At 41.7% G+C, this 26,568-nt stretch overlaps 1 protein-coding gene and 1 non-coding gene across 2 annotated transcripts in view; both read right to left on the reverse strand.

Moving 5' to 3' along the window:
* The window catches only part of LOC134573760 (interleukin-13 receptor subunit alpha-1-like), a 77,334-nt gene that overhangs the window by 36,310 nt on the left and 14,456 nt on the right, over window positions 1–26,568 (reverse strand). Inside the window, exons 3-6 of the mRNA XM_063433538.1 lie at window positions 22,650–22,803; window positions 12,498–12,618; window positions 9,066–9,116; window positions 6,390–6,568 (exon numbers count right to left, since the gene is read on the reverse strand). Coding sequence (XP_063289608.1) covers window positions 6,390–6,568; window positions 9,066–9,116; window positions 12,498–12,618; window positions 22,650–22,803 — 505 coding nt within the window. The remainder of the gene's footprint in view (window positions 1–6,389; window positions 6,569–9,065; window positions 9,117–12,497; window positions 12,619–22,649; window positions 22,804–26,568) is intronic.
* TRNAL-UAA (transfer RNA leucine (anticodon UAA)) lies at window positions 17,992–18,074 on the reverse strand. Its single transcript has one exon. It is a non-coding gene; the product is annotated as a tRNA-Leu (tRNA).

Raw genomic sequence — 26,568 nt, forward strand, 5'->3', positions numbered from 1 at the left:
CGTTACTCATTGAGAAGGCTCTGCGATGGGCTAATCCTTTATGGGAGAATGATAACCCGTTAGTCTACAACTATAATGCCTTTGTAGCTGCTTTTAAAATAACTTTTGACCCCCCTGGTAGGAAGGTCAATGCAGCTAGGTTACTGTTGCGCCTTAGACAGGAAAATCGAACACTTGTGGATTATGCACTAGAGTTCAGATCCTTGGCGGCAGAGGTTAAGTGGAACGAACAGGCTTATATAGATGTATTTTTAAATGGGTTATCAGATGTAATCCTTGACGAGGTCGCTACTAGAGAGCTCCCTGAGAATTTGGAGGATCTAATTTCTTTTATCTCTCGCATTGATGAACGCTTAAGAGAGAGGCAGAACACTCGAGATAGAACTCGTAGACCCTCCTTTAAACTAGCTCCTGCATTTCGAAATTCTGAGATCGAAACCTCACGTTTTCCTGAGCCTATGCAGATAGGTAATACTCACCTCACAGAGGAGGAGAGACAGTACAGGAGAAGGGAGGGTTTATGTATGTACTGTGGAGACAGAGGTCATCTACGCCTAAATTGTCCCAATCGTTCGGGAAACGCTCGCACCTAAGTTTCTCTAGAGGACAGGCCTTGGGTGTATCTATTTTGTCCTCTGTTCACAATTATAAAGATCACAGGCTTCTGCTACCCGTTTCTTTGACTTGGGAGAAGGGAGTAGTAAAAACTATGGCTTTGATTGATTCTGGAGCTGCTGAGAGCTTTATCGATCAAGTTTTTGTTAACAAGCATACTATCCCATCCCAGTTAAGGGAGACACCTCTGGCCGTTGAGGCCATAGATGGTAGACCTTTACTTGAGCCTGTTATTTTCCGTGAGACCATACCTGTTAATTTAACTGTTGGTATCTTGCATGAGGAAGACCTATCCCTCTTGATCATTTCCTCTCCTTCTATTCCCATAGTCCTGGGGTACTCCTGGTTAAAGAGACACAACCCTATCATTAATTGGGAGTTAGGGGAGATAATTTCATGGGGTCAGAATTGTCAAGAGAAATGTTTGCGGAAGGTCTCGCCCCTTTGCCTGGCGAACACGTCGGCTAACTCCTCTAATCTTACAGAGACTCAAATACCGCCTCAGTACCTGGATTTAAAGGCAGTATTTGATAAAAGGAGAGCCGATACCTTACCTCCACACAGATCCTTTGATTGCAAGATTAACCTACTCCCTGGTACCATGCCTCCCAGGGGACATGTATACCCGTTATCTACTAAAGAGAATTCAGTTCTAGAGGAGTATATTCACGAGAATTTAGACAAGGGATTCATTAGGAGATCCTCCTCCCCTGCCGGGGCTGGATTTTTTTTTGTTAAAAAGAAGGATGGTTCGCTTAGGCCTTGTATTGATTATCGAGGTTTAAACAAGATAACCATTAGGAATGCTTATCCCATTCCTTTGATTACCGAACTCTTTGATCGTTTAAAGGGTTCTACCATTTTCACCAAGTTAGATCTCAGAGGGGCATATAACTTGGTGAGAGTCCAGCAGGGACACGAGTGGATGACGGCATTCAATACTCGCTACGGTCACTATGAATATACAGTTATGCCTTTTGGGTTATGTAATGCACCGGCTGTATTCCAGGATCTGATAAATGAGGTTCTTAGGGAATTTCAGCAGGAGTGTGTTATTGTATACCTGGACGATATACTCATACATTCCAAAGAGATTGAGACTCACCACGAACAGGTCAGAAGGGTTTTGCACAAACTTCTTCAACATGGCCTGTACTGCAAATTGGAGAAATGTAGTTTCGATCAATCCCAAGTAAATTTCCTCGGTTATGTGATCTCTGGGGAGGGATTTAAGATGGACCCGGATAAACTCCAGTCCATTCTGGATTGGCCTCTACCCAAGGGTCTCAAGGCCGTTCAGAGATTTATTGGGTTCTCCAATTACTATAGGCGCTTTATTAAGGGTTATTCTTCTATTATTGCGCCCATCACCAATATGACCAAACAGGGGGCTGATACTAAGAATTGGTCTACGGAAGCTCTCCTTGCTTTCAAAACTCTCAAGGAGCTTTTTGCTTCCGCCCCAATTTTAGTTCACCCTAGTTCCTACTTGAGGTAGACGCCTCGGAGACTGGCGTAGGTGCTATCCTATCCCAAAGGTTAGGTGTGGATAAACCATTACATCCATGTGGATTTTTCTCTAAAAAATTGTCTGGTGCTGAGAGCAGATATGACATTGGTGACAGAGAACTACTAGCTGTTATCAAGGCTTTAAAAGAATGGAGACATTTATTGGAAGGGACAGTACATCCTGTTACTATTTTAACGGATCACAAGAACTTGTCCTATATTGGTGAGGCCAAGCGATTGTCTTCTAGGCAAGCTCGTTGGTCGTTATTCCTCACCCATTTCAATTACGTTCTTACTTATAGGCCTGGTTCAAAGAATTCTAAAGCCGATGCTCTATCTCGCCAATATGAACCTTTGGCTTCTTCTGAACCGGTTCTGTCCTCTATAGTACCCCAATGCAATATTATTGCTAACACTACTCTCAAAATCCATTCTCCGTTGCTTGCCCAGATCTTGAACCTACAGCATCTGGCACCTGGACAGACCCCTGAGGGTAGAAAATTTGTCCCTCCTGAACTCCAACTGGAGCTCTTACAGTGTTTCCACGAAAGCAAGGTGGCTGGTCATCCTGGCATTCGCAAGACTTATTCCCTGATCTCCAAGGATTTCTGGTGGCCTTCCTTACGGAAGGATATTAAGGAGTTCGTCGGAGCTTGCGAGACTTGTACCAGGACTAAACAGCCTCACGCATCTCCTTGTGGTTTATTGCTCCCCTTGGACATTCCTGAGAAACCATGGTCCTGTTTGGCCATGGACTTTATTGTGGATTTACCTGCTTCCAAGAGACAGACTGTTATTCTCACGGTGGTGGATAGATTCACTAAGATGGCTCATTTTGTACCGTTGCCTAAACTCCCCACGTCTCCTGAATTGGCGGAGGTTTTTGCGAGAGAAGTTTTTCGCCTACATGGGATACCTTCGGAAATCGTTTCTGATAGAGGCTCTCAATTTGTCTCACGATTCTGGAGATCCTTCTGTTCTCAATTAGGTATCAAGTTGAACTTTTCCTCTGCATATCACCCTCAGTCTAACGGAGCCGCTGAGCGTACTAATCAAAAGATTGAACAATATCTGCGCTGCTTTGTTTCCGAACACCAGGATGATTGGGTCGGTTTGATTCCTTGGGCAGAGTTCGCACACAATAATCTCGTTTGTGATTCTACTCATTCCAGCCCCTTCTTCATGAACTATGGCTTTCATCCCTCCATTTTTCCTTCGGTCTCTTCTTCCCAAGGAGTACCGTCGGTTGATGATCATGTCGCCAATCTGAAGAAGTTGTGGGATCAGACTCGTCAAATTCTCCTGCATAATTCGATGTTGTTCAAAAAACACGCTGATAAACACAGAAGGGCGGCTCCAGTTTTTATTCCTGGGGATAGAGTATGGCTGAGTACTAAGAACATTCGTTTAAAAGTTCCCTCTATGAAATTTGCACCTCGGTACATAGGCCCTTACAGGGTTTTGTCTCGTATCAACCCGGTTGCGTATCGCCTAGCTCTGCCATCGGCCTTACGCATTCCCAACTCCCTTCATGTGTCCTTGCTGAAACCACTGATTTGCAACAGATTCTCCTCTACGGTTTCCTCACCTCGTTCGGTTCAGGTGGACGTTTAGGAGGAGTACGAGGTCAACTCCATTATCAATTCCCGATTTTCCCGGGGTAGATTACAGTATCTGGTCAACTGGAAGGGATATGGTCCCGAGGAGAGGAGTTGGGTACCTCAGGAAGACGTTCATGCTCCTCGTCTCCGCAGGGCGTTTCACTCCCGCTTCCCATCTCGTCCCGGTTCCTTCCGCCCGGTGGGCGTATCTGAGAGGGGGGGTACTGTCAGGGTACCTGAGGTCTCTACCTTTGAAAAGGGTAGAGACTTAGTTGTTTATCCCTCTAGACACGCCATATCTGCCGTTCCTCGCGGTCCTTCCAGTCATTCTAACGCTGGCCGCAAGGGATCCGCTTCCTTTTCTAACACGACGCTCGATACTTGACGTCTTCACGCTATCCCGAGCGACCTGCCACTCTATTGGCTTTATCCTATCAGCACCCAGCTGAGGCGTGTCTACTCTCCGGACTCAGGGTATTTAAGCTTGCTTCTCTCGTCAGCTCATTGCCCTGTCGTGGTTCTAGCTTGTCTAGTCACTCAGTGCTCTTGTATTCTAGTATTCTCTTTGGTTTTGACCCGGCTTGTTGTACTATTCTGTTTATCTCTGTTATCCCTCTGACCCGGCTTGTCTCTCGCTTACCTGTCTTCTCGTTCCCTCGACCTCGGCTTGTCTCTGACTATTCTCTGTTACTCTATGTACGTTAGTCCGGCCATTCTAAGGCCCGGTATACGTACCTTTCTACTGTTTGTACTCTGCGTGTTGGATCCCTGTCCCGATCCTGACAGGCAGCAAGTGAACAGTCAGTTCTTGAATTTCATGTGTTGAAAGCAGTAAAAATGGACAAGCAAAAAGATCTGAGTGACTTTGACTAGAGCCAAATAGTGATGGATAGACGACTGGGTCAGAGCATATCCAAAATGGCAAGTCCTGTGGGGTATTCAAGGTTTGCAGTGGTTTTAATCTACCCAAAGTGCTACAAGGAAGGACAACCGGTGAATCGGTGTGGGGAGTCCTCCTACTGGCACCCTGCTGGGGGGTATGTTAAGTTCACAAAAATCAGGAATATCTTGTGCTGTTTTTGAATAATGGAAATCATATTTGGTCACATCGTGGTGTAGTTTAATATTAAATATAAGCAATCTTCCTTGGATGACTCATGAAAATGTATTTCTTATGAGCTCTGAACATTTTTTCCCTTATCAACTGGCAGCTGATGCTGACGTATTGTTTCCATGGTTAATTGTGTTGACTTACATTATTTTGACCTCTTAAAGGATCAGCATTGCAGTAAAGCTAAGACAATGGTTGGAATGTAAAATCATACACTGAGGCAAGATCAATATAAGTATTCAAATAAACACAAAAAGTAAATGTAAACTGACACACAAAAAAAACAAAAAATACAGGTGAACCCCTCATCTTAAATTTTTTTACAGAAATAACTATAGCAACAATAATAGGGTTATTTACTAGAAGGAGAATTGTTGGGAATTGAAAATAAATGTAAAGTGAATTTCAAATTTAGGGCCGATATAGACAAGCTGGAAGAATACAAATACAAAAAGAAAAGTCCTGCGCTCACTCCCATCACTCCTGGGCGGCAGCAACGACTACAGTCCGCATCAGCTAATACATATAGTAAAAACCAAAGGAAAAAAAGTTACCTGCGCTCTCTCCTTAATCCCTATGTATATTTAAACAAATGGAGGTCATTTAGTTGCTCCAATGGCCACTGGATGGAATGCCCGCCTGCCAATGTTAAGGCAGACCCCCCTAGACGGGTCCTACTCTGACCCTTTACCTTGCTTCCTTGAGCTTCTGGCAAAAACATCTCTAACTAAATCTCTAACTCTAACTAAATTACCTCCATTTGTTTAAATATACATAGGGATTAAGGAAAGTGCGCAGGTAACTTTTTTCCTTTGGTTTTTACTATATGTATTAGCTGATGTGTACTGTAGTCGTAGCTGCCGCCCAGGAGTGATGGGTGTGAGCGCAGGACTTTTCTTTTTGTATTTGTATTCACTTTATGTACCACACAGCTAGGTTACAATGCAGCCGCCCATCCCATGTGTTCCCTATTAAGGGTTAATAAGTATATAGGGGTGTATATAAAAAATACCCCTTTCTGTCTCATTAGAGATGTTTTTGCCAGAAGCTCAAAGAAGCAAGGTAAAGGGTCAGAGTAGGACCCGTCTAGGGGGTCTGCCTTGACGTTGGCAGGCGGGCATTCCCTCCAGTGGCCATTGGAGTAGCTAAATGACCTCCATTTGTTTAAATATACATAGGGATTAAGGAGTATCTAAATGACCTCCAAGCTGGAAGAATAGCTGACTTTGAGAATTTTTCCAAATTGGCTATTTGTGCAGTAAATTTGAAATTCACTTTCAATTATCTCTGAATTCTAAATTTAGCGAATAACACTGTTAGAATAACTCTGTAAGTATTTCACCAACAAGTTGTTTGCAAATTAACATCCGTGCAGATGCTGCTGGCTCTGTGAAGTTGCTACAAATCGGTTTTCAGAAATTAATATCTTCATTTCAATCTTTAAAAGATTGGAGTCATCTACACACCTGAATGTCCCTTAAATCGAATCGTGTTAATGTAGTTTGCTACATTAAAATATTAAAATGATTTATGTAGCACTTAGTAAAACTTACGTATTTCTTTTGGTATCATCCATGAGTAGAAAGGTTCAATGTTTTCATTGGAAAAGTCTGTAACTACCAATTGAAGCTCTTCTTTTTCATTTAGAATTTTAAAATGGCATCCTACAGGAATTCCTTCTTTATATTTATACTGATGGCAATGTTTTGCAGTGCCCAAAAAATCCATAAATCTGCAAACCAATTAAGATCCAACTAATTAAAATACAAAAAAAAAACCCAATTTTTTTCAACAATTTGAAATTAATTTTAAAACATTGTGAAGATGCTATACTTGAATATTTACCATATATACTCGTGTATAAGTCGAGACATTTTAGTCTTAAACTTAACTTTAAAACGCAGAGTGGACTTATCCACAGTCAATGCTAGTTTTGTAAGAATTTTATACGGCGTTCGGGAGTCGAACGGCATTTGGGAGTCGAATGCGGGGCAATGGCGACTCCCGAATGCCGTTCTTCTAGCTGGTTTTGAAGTTGAACGGGCAGATGTACAAAGTATTAGCGAGGTTTGTAGGCTTGCATAGCCGATTTAGAGATCCATGCCGTCAATGACCATGTACCGCTGCCTGCGTTCGAGAAAAAGTTTGTTTGAACACATGCGTTCGTATATACGAATGGTGGCCACCCAGGGAATGCTTGTTTGTGGTTAACAGCCAGGGGTGGTCGGTGATTACGAGGTGTTAATAAAGGGGGACCATACAGAGTATTTTCGGTAACCGTACAGAAGCCGAATAATTCCATTTGAATAACGTACCCTCGACTTATCCACAAGTCATAGCATATTTCGCATTTGTTGGTTAAAAAACTGCGCTCGACTTATACACGAGATCGACTTATAGATGAGTATATACAGCATACATTCTGAACATTCCATTTACTTAGAGAAACACTGGGGGTACCATTAAAATTTTAACGCATTTTATTTTTTGGCTTCATTAGTGTGCTGTCATTTTTCATCATGCTGAAATCTTGATAGTTTCTGCACAAAACTATTTTTTTTTTGCAAAATGCTACATCATAAGCCTGCCTCTGAAGCCACGCCCCTATCTCCAGAAAAATACTTCCTTATCAAATGTATGCACACAGCTCAGCCACTGACAGCCGCACACATCCTATAACAAAACAATTCACAGCACATGCATGCAGCAACCCACAGACACACACATCCCCTGTCACACGCAAGCAGATCAATGCACACACAACTGCCATCACAGATTGAGGTAGGGTATTGGAGATTGGTAAAGGAAGTGTGGGAAAGCATGTGGAACAAGTGACTAGAACGGGTCATTCATTGTGTTATTATGAAACATACTGATATTTTTCTGGAAACCTGAAATGATGGGATAAAAAAAAAATTGGCCACATACCCGTAATGGAAATATGATTCAACTTGGTTATTTTTCCAATTTGGCGATTTTGGTCTAAAAAACTGCAATTGCCTAGTTCTCTGCAGTTCCCTGTACAAACTGAGAATAGGTGGTAGGGTCCTGAAAAAAGCACTAAAGTCAGTGGAGGTGCCCATTGAGGTAACTTGGTATGTACTTACTATGTTTTGTGGGCATTACAGATAACTAGGGAAAACGTACTATGTTTGGTGGGCATTACAGATAACTAGGGAAAACAAAAGAAACAGTAATGCTTCATTTCACTAATTACCTAAAAGTCTTCTCTGATCTTCCCTGCTGTATTCATGTTTATTAATTTTTGCTTTACCGATGGGGTTGGAGTGGACCCTCTATCTGGTATCCAATGGTTTGTGACTGAGTACAACTTTATATTTCTACAGACACAAATATTCAATATTAAAAGGCTGCTTGCAAACATAGTGTCATGTCCCAGAGCCCAGCGTTATTACTGGGAGTGCGGGAAGGTTGGAAGTTCTCAATATTGTTTTCCATAGTGATCACTTGATGGACTTCCAAACCTCCACGCCTTATGATCATATGGTGTAGGAAAATCATTTTTGCAGCACTCTGAAATATCCTCGACTTTTACAGGGAGAACCTGAGAACCCTACAAAAAACGTGTATTTGGAACCTGTGGTAAGACTGAACTACCTTGTCAGGTGCCTTGAATTGGTGGTGATAAAGCTTTAGGCTGTCACCTCTGGCACACTACTCATCTTACGAAAACCCTTAGTAAGCAGCTCGAGGGAATGAACAGCTGTAAAAAGTCATACTGTACGTAATCTCAATTTATGCCATAACAATTTCTGAATCTTATAAGTATTAGCAATCTATGAAATGTACTAATAAGATTCATCTACAACCACATGCATTACTTGTCCAATAAATATTTTTGTATCAGAGAAAAATATGAGCAAAAATAATGTTTTAATGCCCTTGATTCTATATGCTTCATTTCAGATACCATTTGTATTTATTCCAGGTGTGAGGCACAATCTTGTTTCATTATTATAATTTTTATAGTGCCAACATATACTAGTGTGCTGTACATTAGAGGAAATAAACACAGAAGGACAGATTACCCTACTAATACAGTTATTTTATGCAAAGTACAAAGCAAGATAACCCTCTGTTTTAAGAAATATACATGGGGTTAAGTTCACTTTCACTCCAATGCCAAAATGAACTTATTGAGATGCATACATATACATACATTCATAAAAGACACACCTTCCAATATATATAGTTTACTTATTACTTACAGCCGAGAATGAGGCACTTTTAGTTTCTCTTTAGAACTTTCATTTTGTAGCCTGAAAATAATTGGAGATACATGTTAAATTAACACTTGCATGCCAGTCATTTAGTACTATAAGTCTGAGCACTATAAGAAGTACATCATCAGTGAGTCCTTGAGTCACAATTCAATACTTCCAAACATCCTGGGCTGCAGAGTCAGGTTGAGTGGCCGTCACTATTTATGTGGTCTGCAATCCAGTCTGGAAAAAGACTGACCCTGCCCTCTGACATCTTGCTTGGCTTGCCCCCAGACTTCGGGACCATGCAGGGAGTGCTGCTAAAGTGCTCCTTGCATGGTCCTAGTTCCCGCTGTACAAAGCAAAGACGGGACAGGACCCCAAAATCGGTTATGTCCCACCGAATGTGGGACTGTTGGGAGGCCCGCAATTCTAGTTCTCACACAGTGTTTTTAAGGACAAACTACTCCAAAGTGAAAGCATTGCTGACTTGGATGATTTTCCTAATTCAGCAATTTAGGGCTAAAATATGAAATTCACTTTGAATTCTTTTTGAATTCCTGATATTTCACATTTTGGTGAATTACCTAACCAGGTGTTCCAATATTACTTAAAGCGGCACTGTCATGGCCGAATCCCAGTTTTTTTTAACCCCCTCCTGATTCCACTACATCTAATTGTCCCCCTAGTCACCCCAAATGCTCCTAAGCCCCCCATCTTACCTATATTTGCATCTTTATTTTGTGCCCGGACCTAGGTCCTGGGCACCACCATCTTTGTGTGGGCAGATGACATCCCTGTGGGACACGTCATCTGCCCACACTAGATAGCGCTGTGAAATCCCCGCACATGCCCAGTTAAACACTCTGGCATGCGAACGGGAGTTTCATCTATTCATTCATCAGAAATTGATGAATAGAAATTTCAAACAAATGAACGAAGACCTCTTTTCATTTTACAAGGAGGAAGCTACCGGCACACAGCTGCCTCCTTGTAATACTTAAAAATAAAGCGGCAGGTGGGGGCCCTAAATGACTATGGGGGGGACCTATTGTCCTCCCCATTCCTCCCCCCACCCATGGGCGATGGGTGGGGGCCCTAAATGACTATGGGGGGACCTATTGTCCTCCCCCTGGTACCCATCCATGGGCGACAGGTGGGGGCCCTAAATGACTGTGGGGGGGGGACCTATTGTCCTCCCTCCAGTCCCCACCAATGGGCGATGGGTGGGGCCCTAAATTAAAATGGGAGGGACCTATTGTCCTCCCCCCGGCACCCACCCTAAATGACAATTGTCCCCCCCGACCCCCACTCATTAGCAGCAGGTGGGGGCCCTAAGTGAAAATAGGGAGGGACCTATTGTACCCCCCGCCTGGCCCGCACCTGTGAGGGCAGTGTGGGGCCCTAAATGACTATGCTTTCAATCTTAAAAGCAACCAATCACAGTATTATGAGTCAAATTACATAGCATGGGAAAATTTCAACTTTCCCACGCTGTGTAAAATGACACAGAGCACTCTGATTGGTTGGATTTCAAGCCAGCCAATCAGAGTACTTTGACAGGTAAATGTAGAGACTTACCTGTCAGTCTCTTCATTTACCTGTCACAGCACTCTGATTGGTTGGCTTGGAATCAACCAGAGTGCTCTAAGTCAAATTGCAGGGCATGGGAAGGCTTATAATCCTTTCTCCGCCATGCAGAGCTCAGTCTGTGTTATGCCCTCGATGGGTAATGATGGATGACTTTTTTAGTGTCTGTTTTTTTTATTTTTTTGCGCTCTGTTTTTTATTTTTTATTTAACCGTTGCGATGGGTATTATGGATTTTTATTTGGCCTCTTTTGGGGCTGAAAAAAGAAGATTTTAGAAAAAAGAAGACATCAAATGGTACATTTTTTATTTACAGGTATTTAGTTTTCTTGTCCCCTCCTCACTATTTTTAGGGTGAGAGGGGTAGGTAGGTCTTTATTAATTTTCTTTGTGGTAGGGGGGTAACTAGGGGCTTGGGACCCATAGTCACCTGGGGGGTTTACATTTAGGATGACTGGTGGGGGCTGGTGGGGAGGACAATAGGTCCCCCATAGTAATTTAGAGCCCCCACCCGTCGCTCATGGATGGGGGCTGGGGGGAGGACAATGGGTCCCACCCCCCATTTTTATTTAGGGCCTCCACCTGCTGCTCATGGGTGGGGGTCGAGGGGGACAATAGGTTCCCCCCCATTTTTATTTAGGAGCCCCCACCTGGCGCTCATGGGTGTGGGCCGGGGTGGGGGGGGTAAAGTAGGTACCCACCATTTTCATTTAGGGCCCCCACCCGCCGCTCATGGTTGGGGGCAGGGTCGGAAATAGGTCCCCCTCATTTTAATTTAGGGTCCCACCCGCCGCTCATGGGCGGGGGCCGGGGGGGAGGACAATAGGTCCCCCCATTTTTATTTAGGGCCCTTACCTGCCGCTAGGCCCCCCTCCTTCAGTTTAATAGCCCCCAGTCACGCGGCACAGGTGTTTTAAAGTAAACAAGAGCAGACAGGAAGAAATGAAGAACAGATCCTGACAGAGGGAGAGAAGAGAAATCTATTGGGGAAAGGAAAGTTCGTCATGACAGTTCCATGTTCCATATTATCATATTACCATATAACCCCTTAATAGATATTCGTCTAAGGACAGTGCGGATGAGAAAATAGTGACCAAACTCCCATGTAAAAAACAAACAATTTTTAAAAGCATTATTTCTAATGGTTTTTTTTTACAGGCTTTTATGTTTTCTCATGAGCTAAGTATCCAATTGATCTTTTAACATCCGATTCATAAGAATGTAGCATACTATGCTTTGTCTCCTTCCCACAGCTTTACTGCACTTCATTCCGCCACCCTTTTCCTTCCTCCTTGACCTTGGATGGAATTTCGTACGGGTGAGTGCAAATGTTTTTGTTCTTGAAGACCTTCTAAAATCTATTTTCACTAATGACATGATATTTATAATCAGTAAACTATTTGCTTATCATCTACTGGTTTTATATGGTGAAATCAATTAATGTCAGCTGGATTGTTAGTTTTGTTTGTTATGACATGCTTTGCACATTATTCATAGCAGTAATAAGCTACTTCATGCTACAACTGTACTTTAGTCACATCCACAGTCACGCAATGCACTTTACAGTTGGAAATTCAGAACATTTCTTAAAGGAACATTCTAAGCACGATAAACACTACATCTCACTCGATCAGCTGATGCTCTAAGAGCCAATGAGGTAACAGGAGAGCTAACAGAAGCTATTGTGGAAGCTTGTAGTGATACCCAGCGGACCCCAGATAAGAAGGCAAACCTTCAAAATATTTAAAGTCCAAGACTAACACGTAACATTTAAAATATATGAGTATTTTTTTCTGGTTTAAGGCTAAAACTTCACAGAATAATTTAGAAAACTTTCTTTAGTACTAACCAGTAAACCAAGGTGTAGTTAACTTTGGGAGTTGCTTTCTCTCCAGGTAACCATGTGCAATTGATGTACTCCATATTGTGCCAAACACAGTTGAAATTTCTCACAGCAGTATTTGGATTTCCTGTTAAGAAGAAAACGATACCCTTTTTCAGCAATATTTTTAATTTATAGATTATCATTGTTTTAATATTTAAGGAGCCCCTGTCACCTAACAGTTTAACAGAATTTAAATTAAAAATAAAAATCTACACACTGATTGAGCAGTATTAGAGATCAAGCAATTAAGACTTTATTGCTGTCACTGTCAGTGGATTCTTTATAATTAGATGCAATAATCAAATTGTTGGATAATAATTAAAACCTACATACAAGCAACACAGTGGTATCACATGGTGAATATAGTATTATGTCATGTATTATAACTGATAGATTGACTTAGAAGTCCATAAATTAAAGAATATCTCTAAAGTGAAAATTCAAGATGAATTTCCATTTCCATCGTGATTCGTATGTCCAGGTAATCGCATATGATACAGTGATTATAAAGCCCATACTGGATATTATCATCAAGAAATAACCTGTGCTAGAAAGAAAAGATTATTTAGATATAATGTGTGACATTAAAACATCTTTTTTCGAAAAGGTCTTGCCCCATTGGAGCGGGATGATCAGGTCAAGAGACTTTCACAACGGGAGACCTACTGGATCCACAAACTACAGACTCTGGAACCCAATGAGTTAAATGTAGATGTGGATCGCTTCTGTTTCCTGTGAACCTCTGAATGTTTAACCCCTTAAGGACACATGACATGTGTGACATGTCATTATTCCCTTTTATTCCAGAAGTTTGGTCCTTAAGGGGTTAAAATGTTGAAATATTTATTTAAAATGTTGAATGATTATTAAGATGTTGAATGATTATTAATTCATCATTATTATCTTACCATCTTTAACTATCATTATTTCTCTTGATTACATTGGATACATTTTATGATCCAAAGGGAACTCCTTACAGTATATAAATAAAGGATGGAAGGAAGGGGAATTAGTGTGGATATGTGTGGCTACTATATATTATGTATAAATGTTTAATATTAATTTATTTTTGTATAAATGTAATTTTCTTATATAGTATACAGATTAAAACTGGTGAGGCACTTATCACATGACAAAAGAGATATACAATGAAAATGTATATCACTTTTGAAAGATATGTTAATTTAGATACCGCTTATAATATAATTTTCACTTGTAAATAAAACTTAATTGATATATAGAGGCTGATTTACAGCACTATAGATCACAGAGAGGCTATTTATATGTTTTTTTAATAAGTCACATATTGTAACTAAATAGTCTTTTCTTTCTAGCACAGCTTGTTTCTTCATGATAATATCCAGTAGGGGCTTTATAATCACTGTATCATATGTGATTGCCTGGACATATGAATCACATCAGGTGGAACGCACGGAAGTAACTTTTGAAATGCATACCACTTCCGGTCACATGGAACATACGGAAGTGAATCTTTAGAAAGCATAATCACTTCCAGCTACAAGGACAAAAATGAAAACAACAGCTGTGAGTAACAGAGGAGAAATTGCACTACCACAACAGGTGATTGAAACAAACACACGACCAATCAGAAGAAGGAAGATGAGCACTGGATCACCGGTGAACTTAGGGATTAGCCCTATTTAAGAGACTCAGGGGAGGGAGGTTTTAGGCTGCTTGTTTGCTGCATTTGTAAATTTTGTCATCATTTTTATTGCATGGTCCCTGAGGAAGTCTTAAATTTTAAGGACAAAACGCGTAGGACCGATCATACATTTATTATTGTTTTGAAGATTTTATGCTATACCGATTTAAACTGCTTATTTCAACCTATCACCTGGAGTCCTGAATCTTAGTGGTGAACATCCGGAGGAGTGGATAATATCATCTGGGGAGGCACCTTATACATGCCTGATTACGCCTCTATCTTGTGAGTACATTTGATAACAGCGCATATAATTGAAGATTATATTAGCTTTAGTGTACTAATAATCTTAATTTTAGTAATGACAGGAGGCGAATATTTGCATATCTTTCTTTACTGAAAACTCCAGCAGCATAGAAACAGTAACAACCAATCAGAGAAAAGATATGGTGCCCATAAAAGGCCCTGTCTATGACATCACTTCCTCTTTCTTTGAAGCGAAACAATAAGTAACAACAAGAGACATAATCGTATTACGTCAACAGTTCAACCCCATATTAGAATATCCAACTCCAGAAGTTCCGTGATGCAGAGGTATGGAAGGTGAATCTTTGTCTTGATGAGAAGACGTTCACGCTGCAAGAAAAAGAAAAAGGTGAAAGGTCTCTGGCGTGATAACTTGTCCGCATACAATAAACATTAAGCATCTGATATACCAACGAACATTAGAGTGTGAAACATATCAATATATATAATACTAAAGCAATGATATTTAAGAATCTATAAACACAACATAATTCAAGGTTCATATCTAATATTCAACCTATACAAGACCCTCAAGATACGGGTCTAATTAGCAAACATACAAACCATAACGTACTTACCTTCCTGAACATAAAGGGCATATTCTGTTCCACACGAGAAACCTGGGAGGGATCCTATAGGGTGGGAAATATTCGCCTCCTGTCATTACTAAAATTAAGATTATTAGTACACTAAAGCTAATATAATCTTCAATTTTACCACATGACAGGAGGCTTCATATTTGCATTTTTAAAGCTTTGAATTGACCAATGTGAAGGAAGCATGAGATGTTGTCGAAATAGAATGTTCTAAACGTACTTTCTCGCGCCCAGACCGCGCAGCGTATAATGCCGGCTACGGGAGCGTCAGCCCGAAAAGGCTTGTGAGGCCGCCGCTCCCCCGACCGAGTGGGCTCCGAAACAAGGTTCGACGCCCGCGAAAGACAATAGCCAATGGACCCATCTGGTCAGTGTTGCGGTAGTCACCGGTCCATGAGGGTTCACGTAAGACGTCAGGAGGTGACCCGTCGAATGAGTTCGAAGGGGGATATTGATATCGGCATACCCATTAGCGTTCTGACCACGCATAGAGTGGTGTCTGACACTGAAGACGAATCGGACTTAGTTCGTCTCGACATGGTAAAGGCAACCCCACCTGGTGTGAGAGAGAAACCATCCATATCGCAAGCCCTAACGTCCGCCACACGTCGAGGCATAATAAGAGGGCTAGTTTGGCTGAAGGTTGTTTCAGTGACAAACAAGGATTGTCCGGTCATTCCCTAAGGAATCTCAGCACCACATCCACCTGTCAGAGGCGTGAGTACTTGGGTGCCAGGGGTCTTGATAATTCGGCACTCCGTAGTAGTCGACAAAACCAGTGAATATTGATCTACTGGCCTGCCCTGTACCGGAACGTGCGCCGCCGATACGGTGGGTCAGATCACGTTGAGGGATCGATATGACCGACCCACGAGACCCGGTGTGTCGGATAGTAAGGATCAGCGTGGCAGGTGCGGTAAAGGGGTCGGAATCCCTTTCCACCCACCAATCACTCCAGGCCGACCAGGCAGGAATATAGCATTTCCTGGTGCCGGGAGCCTACGAGTCCCATAGAGGGACTTAGTTGATGCAATAGGTCGTGGACCGACCAGGAGCCCCTGAAACCGTCCAGGCCACTAGTCCTTCCCTGACAAGTGAGTGAGCTTCCCCTCGCGGTCCCGTCGGAAGTAGAGGAAAATCAGGGAGTAGTAGAGGGTCTTTGCGAGACATCTCCAGGCAATCCGGGAACCGCGGTTGATCTGCCCGAGGGGTGTCATGAGCAGGAGCGATATCTTGTGGGTACGTGTGTATCGAAGCACCCTTGCTATTGCGGAGAACGGACACGTTTGTAGGGTACATCCACCGCTTCGCATCCGGAGGAAGAGCGTAAGAGTGGCTGCGTACTTATCTCGCCATCAGCTGTTGCATGGCCCTGTAGAGTAGTGGGCCAGGGAATATCACTTGTATGGAGGAGGAGAGGAGGAGAGGAATCCCGCAATCCGGCGAGTATCCTGAGAGGAATCGTATCCAACCTTAGAGTGTGTCTGACCTCTATCCTTATAGAGGAGATCTTTGCCCTAGACCAACGCGGAACGTGGTTCTCCAAGCCGATGTCGAAACCGAGGAACTGGCCCAATTCAGATGGAGAAGCGATCTTTGTTTGTGTACTACCGAATTTGTAAACCAGTCGTTATCGCTTAGGAGGTCTCGTAGAGGATGAATTTCCTCCATCTTGAAGTGTTTGTATACCACGTAGGAGTTCCATCGATGTAGCCTCCTGGCTTCTGCTTGACCAGGAAAACATTAGCTGAGGAAGCCTTCCCCTCCGGTGCATATTGGATTGCGCCCTTCTTGAAAAGGGGGTGCGGATTTCTTTGTCCAGGAGGCGTTCCAGTTCCGCCAGCATGTGTAATGGAGGCGAAAGAGATTCTACGACATAGCCTTGTGGTGTCTGGAGAACCCCGGTGACTTTGGTAATCGTCTCCCAATTCCGTAAAACAGAGAGAGGCTGTCGGTCGTAAAATTGGAAACAGTTAGCTATGTAGGTCGACTCACTAGTAGAGAAGCGAGTAAGAAAAATATATGAGGACTGTGTATACGATCTGGAACCTGTCGCCCAGAAGCGGCTGGCGGCTCGGTTCCGCTACTGACCAGTCCTCCCAAAAACATCTTTCCCCGTAGGGGAGCTTGAATAGATTTACGTGCTCCTTGAGTTCTGCCATGAACACTACGTCAAATAGTAGGCCTTGTGCATTTGGGACGAAATCTTGTTGTTCCTAAGTCCCATAATGCGTTGTTGATGCGCACCAGAACAGAATTGTCTGTCGGCGCATAGTACGTCATCTATTGAGCCGGGCGTAATTACCACTTTGTCTGGTAGCAGTTTTCTGGGGTATTTGGCCTTGAGGCGTGCGCATACTTCCATCCCCATAGGGTTGCGCAGCCAATAGTGTTCATCCAGGAACGGTCCGTCTTCGGTCACTCTGGTTTAGTGCCGCTATTGCTATCTCTGCCTCGGCCACTGTCACAGAGTCAGGTTTCCGTAACGTACTTTGAGGAAGTGTCCTCCATCAAGTGGTGTGGGGCAGAGCCCATAACAGAACCTTCTCCACTGAGGCCGCTACAGCGGCGTTTGTCATTGCCTAGAAATCTTGGGAAGGTTGAGGGTGTCCACCATGACTCGTTCCCGTCCTGTCTGGAGACAGTGGTAGTCAGTGGGAGTAGTGTTTGAAGATCAGCACGTAGGGGTGCTAGACTCCTGGTAGAACCAGGGGTCACCCGGGTAAAATGGTTTGAATTGCCTGTTTGAGAGTATGAATACCTGTGCCAAGTGTATAGGGGTCACCTCTATTAGTTTAATCTGGCTACTGAGAGCCGCGGTGCAGGTGCGACTGACTGGTAGTGGTGTTTGGTCAGGTTAGCCGGGTCCACCACCAATGTACGCCAGAGCTGGTACCAGAAGTGGGGTACGAACCCACGCGGACATACGTCCATTGGATCTTAAGTCCAAGGCCTTAACCACTCGGCCATCCTGGTTGTATGTACGGTGTTAAATTATACAGGCTGATTATAGAGGCGCGTGGGGCCTGTCTCCATAAGGTCTGCAACCGCAGGACCCACGTCTGTTCGGTTGGGGTCAACCCAGGTGGTGTGCCATGGTAACCCAGAGGACACCCACATCAAAGGTAATGGTCTGTCAGTGACCTCGCATGCATATCTGGGGGGTCACCCCAGGTGGTGTGCCATGAAAAAGTACCCAGAGGACACCCACATTATAATTATTGGTACCTTGCAAGTATCGCATGCATATCTGGGGGTCACCCCAGGTGGTGTGCCATGTAAAAATAACCCAGAGGACACCCACATTCAATATGTACACTAGGCACCGTAAATATGCATATATGTATCCCTGTGAAGGGTACTTTGCAGTACACTCAGTTTCCTTAGTGGTCCTGCCGTCAAACCGTATCCAGCATGGTACTGTTGCTTTAAAGAAAACTGACAGGCAGTGAGAGGGCTGTATATGCACGTAGTCAGTGAAATCAGGGCTGTATGTGTTTATCTCTTGAAAATACAGGCCCTTGTGCATATCATCGGGGTTCACCCCGGGTGGTGTGCCGTGACAATCAGAGGACACCCACATCAATTGAAATGGGCCGTCAGCGCCCTTGCATGCATATCTGGGGGGTCACCCCAGGTGGTGTGCCATGAAAAAATGCCCAGAGGACACCCACATAAATTTGCACCCTTGGGTACAGTAATGTAATATAACCCTGTGCCGGGTAATCAGTATAATATTCCCTTTGAAGGGTAAAGTAGTATTTGATCCCCTGAGGGGAAATAACGTTGCATCTGTCCCTGCAGGGACCAGCGAGGCAGTATGTCAGTTAAGGTATGTATATCATATATAGTACAGCCTTCATACCAAAGAAAACTCAATTGTTCCTGCATTGACTATATTGTACCGAACAATAAAAAACAGGACCACCATCAGAATGTGATCATACCTACTGACCTTGCACGGGATGGAGAGTAATGCCTACCACAAACTGAAATGTGTACCTTATAAACTGGTACATAGGTAAAATAGGACACCTTATAAAACTAATTGATTACATTTTACCATAGATAACGAATGTATTTACAAATATATGATAAAAGGTCCTTGTATATATCCTGCTTTTGTTGCCAGTAAAATGACCTTGTTGGTTATGGGAACAGGTGATATATCTAAAAAAATTGTTCCACTTAATCCCATGTAAACATTCTAATTAAAACCATTGAGTTTTTCATAGGTGCCCATATTGGGGTTCGAACTTGCATATAGCTAGAATAGCTGTCTGTTTGCTTTGCAGGCAAACCACATGTCACCTAAGCCATCCCTCCAGCTGTCTGATTTCCTGAGACTGAGAAGAGGGGGGGGGGTCCCTGAGGGGGGGTCCCCCAACTCCGTTGCGGCGATCGAGTGATCACTTTAAATTGCTTGTATCCTATCCAGTAGGGGACACTGGTAAGATGTATAATATTAAGCCTTCAAATACAAGTGTATATAATGTGCATGCTCTCCTCTTGCCTCACTGAGGCAGGTATACATAAAAAAAACGGAAAGTAAAACTTTTCCACCCTTAGGGGTAGACTGTAGAAATATAGCTTTCCCCTGCGCCAGAATGCAAATGGATAGGGGAGAGAGCGGGGAGTCACCCTGAGGGTAGTCCCCGGTATCGTGGCGGCGGTCGGGTGATTACCGAGCCGCCGTGATGGAAGATAGACGGCCGGCGCGGATCTCGCGATAACCGCGAGATCCAAGATGGCCGCCGGCCGCGTGGGGAAGGGGTTCCCGCTCGCGGCCGCTAGCGAGACGCAGAAAAACGCGGCAAACAAAAGGCAAACACAGTAAGAATAGAAAATAATAATAATAACAACAATAACCCCGGCTACCCTCCACCCGTCCCCACCAGCCCCTGTGTGGTAGCAGGCAGGTCCGCGTGGCGAGCGCACGGGAAGCCGCGCCGCCCGCGGATCGCCTTAAAAGTGAGGAGAGATTATAAAACAAGATACAGGGACAGTTAAAGGCAGTGAGGGGAAAATCGGGTACAAGTAGACCGGGTATGAAGAGTAGTAAAACACATTAAAACAGTACACAATAAAGCATAACAGTAAGTAACCAAAATGAAAGCATGAGGTAAAAAATACTCTGACCTGATGTTGGCTGGAGCAGCAAAGAAAGAGGAAGTGATGTCATAGACAGGGCCTTTTATGGGCACCATATCTTTTCTCTGATTGGTTGTTACTGTTTCTATGCTGCTGGAGTTTTCAGTAAAGAAAGATATGCAAATATGAAGCCTCCTGTCATGTGGCAAAATTTAATTTATGTGGATTTACACTATGTTTTGTATATTTCTTTATTTTCAGATTATTAGCTGGTTCCCTTTGTTTTGTATATATACTTTGATTGATATAGGATCACCGACTGGGGGTGATCCAAGGAAGGCTGACACTTAACTTTTGGATGAGTATAATTTTTTGTTACCACTTTCATATATTATATTTTGGAGTGGAATTCTCTAAATCAGCTATGCTTTCAGTTCGCATACTCTGGCCTTAAATTTGGAATTCACTTTGAATTCAACTTAAATTCTAACTTTAATGAATAATCCTGAATGTATATTTGCACTCAAATAGCATGGCTCAGACCACTTCTATAAACTCCCACTCTGCTTATTTTTATTCATATTCTTCCTAGTTCCAATATTCTTCTCAACAATCTCCAAATCCGTCAGACAGTATGTAACTGGCAATCTGGCACTCACTGGTATGCCAATTCCAGGGAGAGAAGAAGTCACCAGGAAGCATATAATCTGCCAATCAGGATGCAGATTGCAACATAATACCATTCCAAAGAGTTTACTAGTACACCAGGACACCTTATATAGTTACATAGTTACATAGTTACATAGTTATAGGCTGAAAAGAGGCATGCGTCCATCAAGTTTAGCCCACCTGCAAAGCTCTTGAAATGTACCCATAAATTTGCATTTACAAATATACTAACATCAGCATACCCCCCAACATTACAAATGGACAAAGAGGGACACTTTAATTTTAGGGGTGTGGTATGTCCAGGGGCAGGGAAATTCGAAAACATGTTCGGTGACTTATTGATGACAATCCACGCAACTACAATAACATTTAGAAAAGAATAGTGTTATCATATTGACACAGAGTGATTTCTTAACACATTTATTGTAGTTTAAAGACATATTACTGGCAGTATTATTGCTGTTGATCTCTGTTATACACTCAGATACACCAATATGAAGCTTTTAGAAAAGAGGAGCATTAGGACAGAACAGAGGGACTTGGGCCTAAAATAGAGACTGTCCCTACTAAATCCACATACATTTTAATTCACACATTTAATATACCTCTCATCAGAGGTGACATCTGAGTAACTGGTTACAGAGACTCCACAGTGGATACTCTGCAGGGATTAACATCACTGAATACAGTGGAATGTAGAACATGGATTTGATAGGTAACTAGCACTGGTGGGGTAACCCAAGCATTCCCAGGAAGGAGAAGAACTACGGGGCTGAACAGATAGATGAAAAGCATGGTGTGCTGGCTTTGCCTTGTTAACAGGATTAATCAATATTCTGCAGGTCCTTTTACCTGCTGCCCTATGTCCATGCCAAATCGACTCCTTGATAAATAAGTCATAAGTGTGACACTGCAGCTTGGGCTACCTCCAGGAAAGGAGAGAGATGTGTCCAAATAGTGCGTGGCAAAGGAGGAAGCAAAAATATCTTCAATGACGTTGCTCTCAGTTAACAGAGGGTACAAAGTACTCGCACCACTATAACCTTTACAATGATCCGAAGTTCATTCTGCTAATCCTCTAATGCTCTCATGTGGAATGATATATATATGTAACATATATATATAATTTTTCTTTCATTGGTTACCTGTATCTCTTTACCAAATAACAAAAAACTATTTTTAAAAGCATATGACCCCAAGTTCTTTTCTAGCTTAGAACACTTAAAGGCCCATGTGTTCCTTAAAAAATCTGTATTTGTAGGGGACACATATTGCCCACAATCTGACTATAGGCAGTCACCTGACACATCCGGTAGAACATTTCAGCGAGAGAACGGGAGGATCTACTCCCCCCCGCTAAGCGTCAGTGGGCCAAAACAATAATCTAAATATAGACATACTGAAACATGGGAACAACTTCCACTTGTGGGCCACAGGGCAATATGCCCATTTGCCGGAGCAGTTTAGCATCTGTTTAAAGTTTATATTATTAAATAAAAATGTTGATCAGGGTTGTACATTGGAGAGGCCAGGGAGGTGATATTCATGTATAATGTAAGAACGTCAAGTGAATATCACTGTAACATGGGATACCACATGAACTGAGCAAGTGGACATGTATGTGATTAATGGTACCCTTATTGTTAATTATACAATGTGTCAGAATACATGCCTGTTGTATGCGTATTAACCCTGTCAATTTAAAAATAAAGAATTTAAAATAATCAGTATTTGTTAACTCCATTGGGGTCAAACTCTATACAGGTACTAATTTACTAATAATTTACTTACCTGATACCAACAGTGTGGATAACTGCGTCTCTTTACTTTTTAGTCCGTTCTGCGGGCATTCACTATAAACTGTAAAATTGATCCATACATTTAAATCAATTTCTTTGGTGTCCTCGTCTTGAAATAGTAATTTATTTCTGCACATTTTGGGGTTCTGGGGATTTGAAAAAGAATGATTAGAATTGCCAAATCATCTAGCACATTATAGAGAAGTTTGTGAAATGCATTTAGGACCAAACATAGATGCTACTAGTAAAAAAGATGTGATAACAGGACATTTTAACTATAGGAAGGTATTTTCTGAAAGGTGGTATGATATATTCGTGAAGCAGAATAGCAAGTTACGGTGCTGCAATTAAAGCAAACCCAATCATTACTGTTCTAGTGTAATGTTGACATTGTTTGAAAACTAGAAATGACTGTCCGGAGACACCGTAAAGCAGCAGATGAGGTTTTGTGGGTTTTCCTGCATACTGACAGTAGTGACGTTAAAAAAAGGACACGATACCATGTATCAATTAACTGATAATGCAACTTGGGAGTAAATAACTTCAGTGCCTAAAATGTAAGACCAGAAAACACCACGTAGGAGGCGCTGGTATCGGTAGTATAGTATATCAGGAACCAGGAAGCTTCTTTCTTAGAATGCTATTTTTGGAGCTAAATATGATAAATATTAGCAAGAAATCAATCCAGGCAACAAAGACAGAAATAGACAAATCCAATGGATGTGTTTATTGGTAATCCGAATACAGGAACAACAAACAGTCAACAACCCATGAGACGCGGGAGCTAATTAGTAGCTATGACAGGGGGAGAGTTAGTAATCAAATAAAAACATGCTTTAGGCCAGGGGTGCCCAAAGGAAGATACCCAGATGTTGTAGAACTACAACTCCCATGATTCTTTGCATGCCTTTAGAATGTTTTTAGAATGTCATATCATTATGGAAGTTGTAGTTTTAAAACAACTGGGGATCTACCCAGACAGACTGACGTCCTACTAAAAAAGTATTAAAAAAACAATCTTGTAACAATATGCAGTACATTTTCAGATAGTAGGAAGTAAAAGTGGCAATTCCAGCCTATTCATTGATTTTACAAACTATCTTATCTAAATTATTGTTAGATTTCAACAAATGTTTTGCTTCGTCACTAGTTCCCACTATTCTATTGTTTGTCAGCTAATTAGCCCAATAACATATTCTTTGTATTTAGCACAGCTGGTTCAGATCACGGCCAGATAAGTTGTCTGGGTAGCTGCATGTTTCGTGTTCTTTGACAGCCTCTAATATACTGAGAATATTAAAGGAACACTTTGGTGTTGTGAATGCAAAGATGTATTCCTAACACTGACATGTTCCTCTGCTCCCGAGGCTTCCCTCCAGCGATTTAAAAGGTTAAATAACCCTTTATTCACTTATCCAAATCCAGCTACGATGTCCCGCTGCACCGGGTTGCGCTCAGCCTCCTCTAACATCAGTAATGGGTGGTCCTAATGTGCATTTACGGCGAACTCCATGCATGCATTAGGCCTTCCCCATAGCAAAGCATTACCTTTCCTATGTAGTTTTCCTTGACGCTGGATGCCCTTATGCACAATGTGAGGGCATACCGTGTCGTTTCACGGAGTCAAACTTTTTCTAAAACTGCAATGTTTCACGTTGCAGGACTGAAGGGGACAGTGACAGTGTACCCTCTTCAATGAAATTAAGTAGTCGGGGTGCCTATGGTGTCCCTTCAATGGCAAAAATATTCATTTTAAGGGTTCTCTGTTTAATGTTTGGACTAGTATAATTTGTAAAAAAAAAAATATATGCATATCTAGAGCAAATGGCTTTGGTAATTGTTTCCACTTTTTAAGTGCAGGGAGTGCTGGTGATTGGAGATATCACTGTTGGTTAAGTGACATTAAAGTAAACCAATGTGAATGAGAACAACATATTTTAGTCAGCTCTGGGGAGAAATGTGATATTATTTTTTAGTTCCTACATGTGACTTTCCTGAATGGCATAAGATGCAGAAAGTTGAAGAATTGGGAGATTATTCTGCATTTCTTGTCTTGTATTGGTTAGACAGGTTTCAAAAAAATTAACAAGTGGACAACTACACATTTTGTTTCGTTATGAGGGATAACCCAGACTAGTGCACTACGGGAAAGTTTGGCTATGCCAAATAATTTTTCTTGAAAATGCAATTCAGTTCGGGACCTCTGATGCTTGTTTGATGGTTTGGCTCGACTGAAAATCGTCCATAAAAAAGATTCTGAGGAATATGCAGACATGACAAAAAAGGCCAGAGAAAAAGGCATCTATAAGTGTGCAGCAATGCAAAAACGACTAATGGCTATGCAATCTCAGCCAGTTTTGCAATGTCAATTCTAAGTTGTCAACGGCAATTATTTTATCTCTATTTAAAAAAGAAACAATTGAGAGATGAATTGACTTGAGAAGAATAGTTTTATTTTTTTTTTGCAATGTTGCATTAATTAAAAAAGGTAAACGGGGGACAAATGGGGAGCAGCTGCAGCAAAAGTCATTTAAAATTAAAAAAGGGAATGTTACAAAAAAATTAAAGGAAAAAGTCAGTGGTCAATTGATGAGATGATGCTCTGAGAAGAGCATAGCTTTCACACGCATTCAGCCCTTACTGTGAGTGACTGTCCGTCCATCATCTTAAAAAAGATAGCAAAAAGAAAAATAAACAGTATAAAACACACACACAATAACCAGTAAGGAAACAGATAAAGTGACCACGATCTGATAAAAAAAACTAGCAAGACACATTTGCAAAAAAAAAAAAAAAACACTATATGCACAGTCTGATAAATTATTAAATTAAGTACACAGTCTAGTAGCAATAAAAAAATAATAAAAAAAAAACAATAAATACAAGTTCAAATCAGGTAGCAGTTAATTTAAAAAAAAAAAATCATACCAATAAAGTGGCAAGTAATACAAGATCCCAAAATGAAGCAAGCAGTCTTACACGTTACTTGCACCTTAATTGGCTAGAAGCCATATAAAATCTGCTCTCAGTTTATACACAGCCCAGCTCACAGTTTTCAAACAGGCCATGCATGGGCAAAGATCTCTCAAATCCCTGATTGTACATTTGTGAAATGGCAACTTGGGTTACCTCCAGGGAAGGAGATAGATCTGTCCAAACAGTGTGGCATTCTGTGTGTGCTCCAAAGTTCATTATGTTCAATTTTGCTCCAATTTGGGATTTTGTATTACTTGTTTTTATGAACTCTTTTTTTCAAGTAAACTGCTACCTGCTTTAAACAAAAGACTTTCTCAGGGACCCAATAATTAAAAAAAATGCTGCTATTTTGTCCTTTTGTTAGGATATTTTATATTTACAATTTGTTTTTATTATTGGGTCCCTGAGGAAGTCTTTTGTTAGACAAAACATGTTGGACCATATTTGTTTATTACCTTTTATACGTATGAAATAAAGCAGATTATTTTTACCATTTCCTGAGTCCGGACTTCCATATTGTGGTGACATCACCAACCAGTTGAGAGGGAGTTCTGAATATACCCCCCAAACATCTAAGGGGAGGCACCCTAACGCGATCTTATTATTTACATCTTGTGAGTTCTACTTATATTGGCACTGTTGTATTGTTTATTTACAGTATTATACTATTGTATAGTTTTTTTTTTTGTTTTTTTTTCTGTAGACTATCAGCTATACTCCTCTGCCATTTATATATACATTCTATTTGTACGGGATAAGGTCTGGAACATCCCGAGAGGAAGATGTTTCATTATTACGATGTCATTAATTTTGTACAGTTATATATAGAGGTGTGGGTTTGACACACTCTGTTGCTTTTCTGTCACATCAATGTTGTTATAGCTGTTCAGGTGACATCAAAACAAAATGAAACTAGCCCTTTATTTATATGCTTT

This window comes from Pelobates fuscus, chromosome 9, assembly GCF_036172605.1.
Source record: "Pelobates fuscus isolate aPelFus1 chromosome 9, aPelFus1.pri, whole genome shotgun sequence".
Classification (NCBI taxonomy): Eukaryota; Metazoa; Chordata; class Amphibia; order Anura; family Pelobatidae; genus Pelobates; species Pelobates fuscus.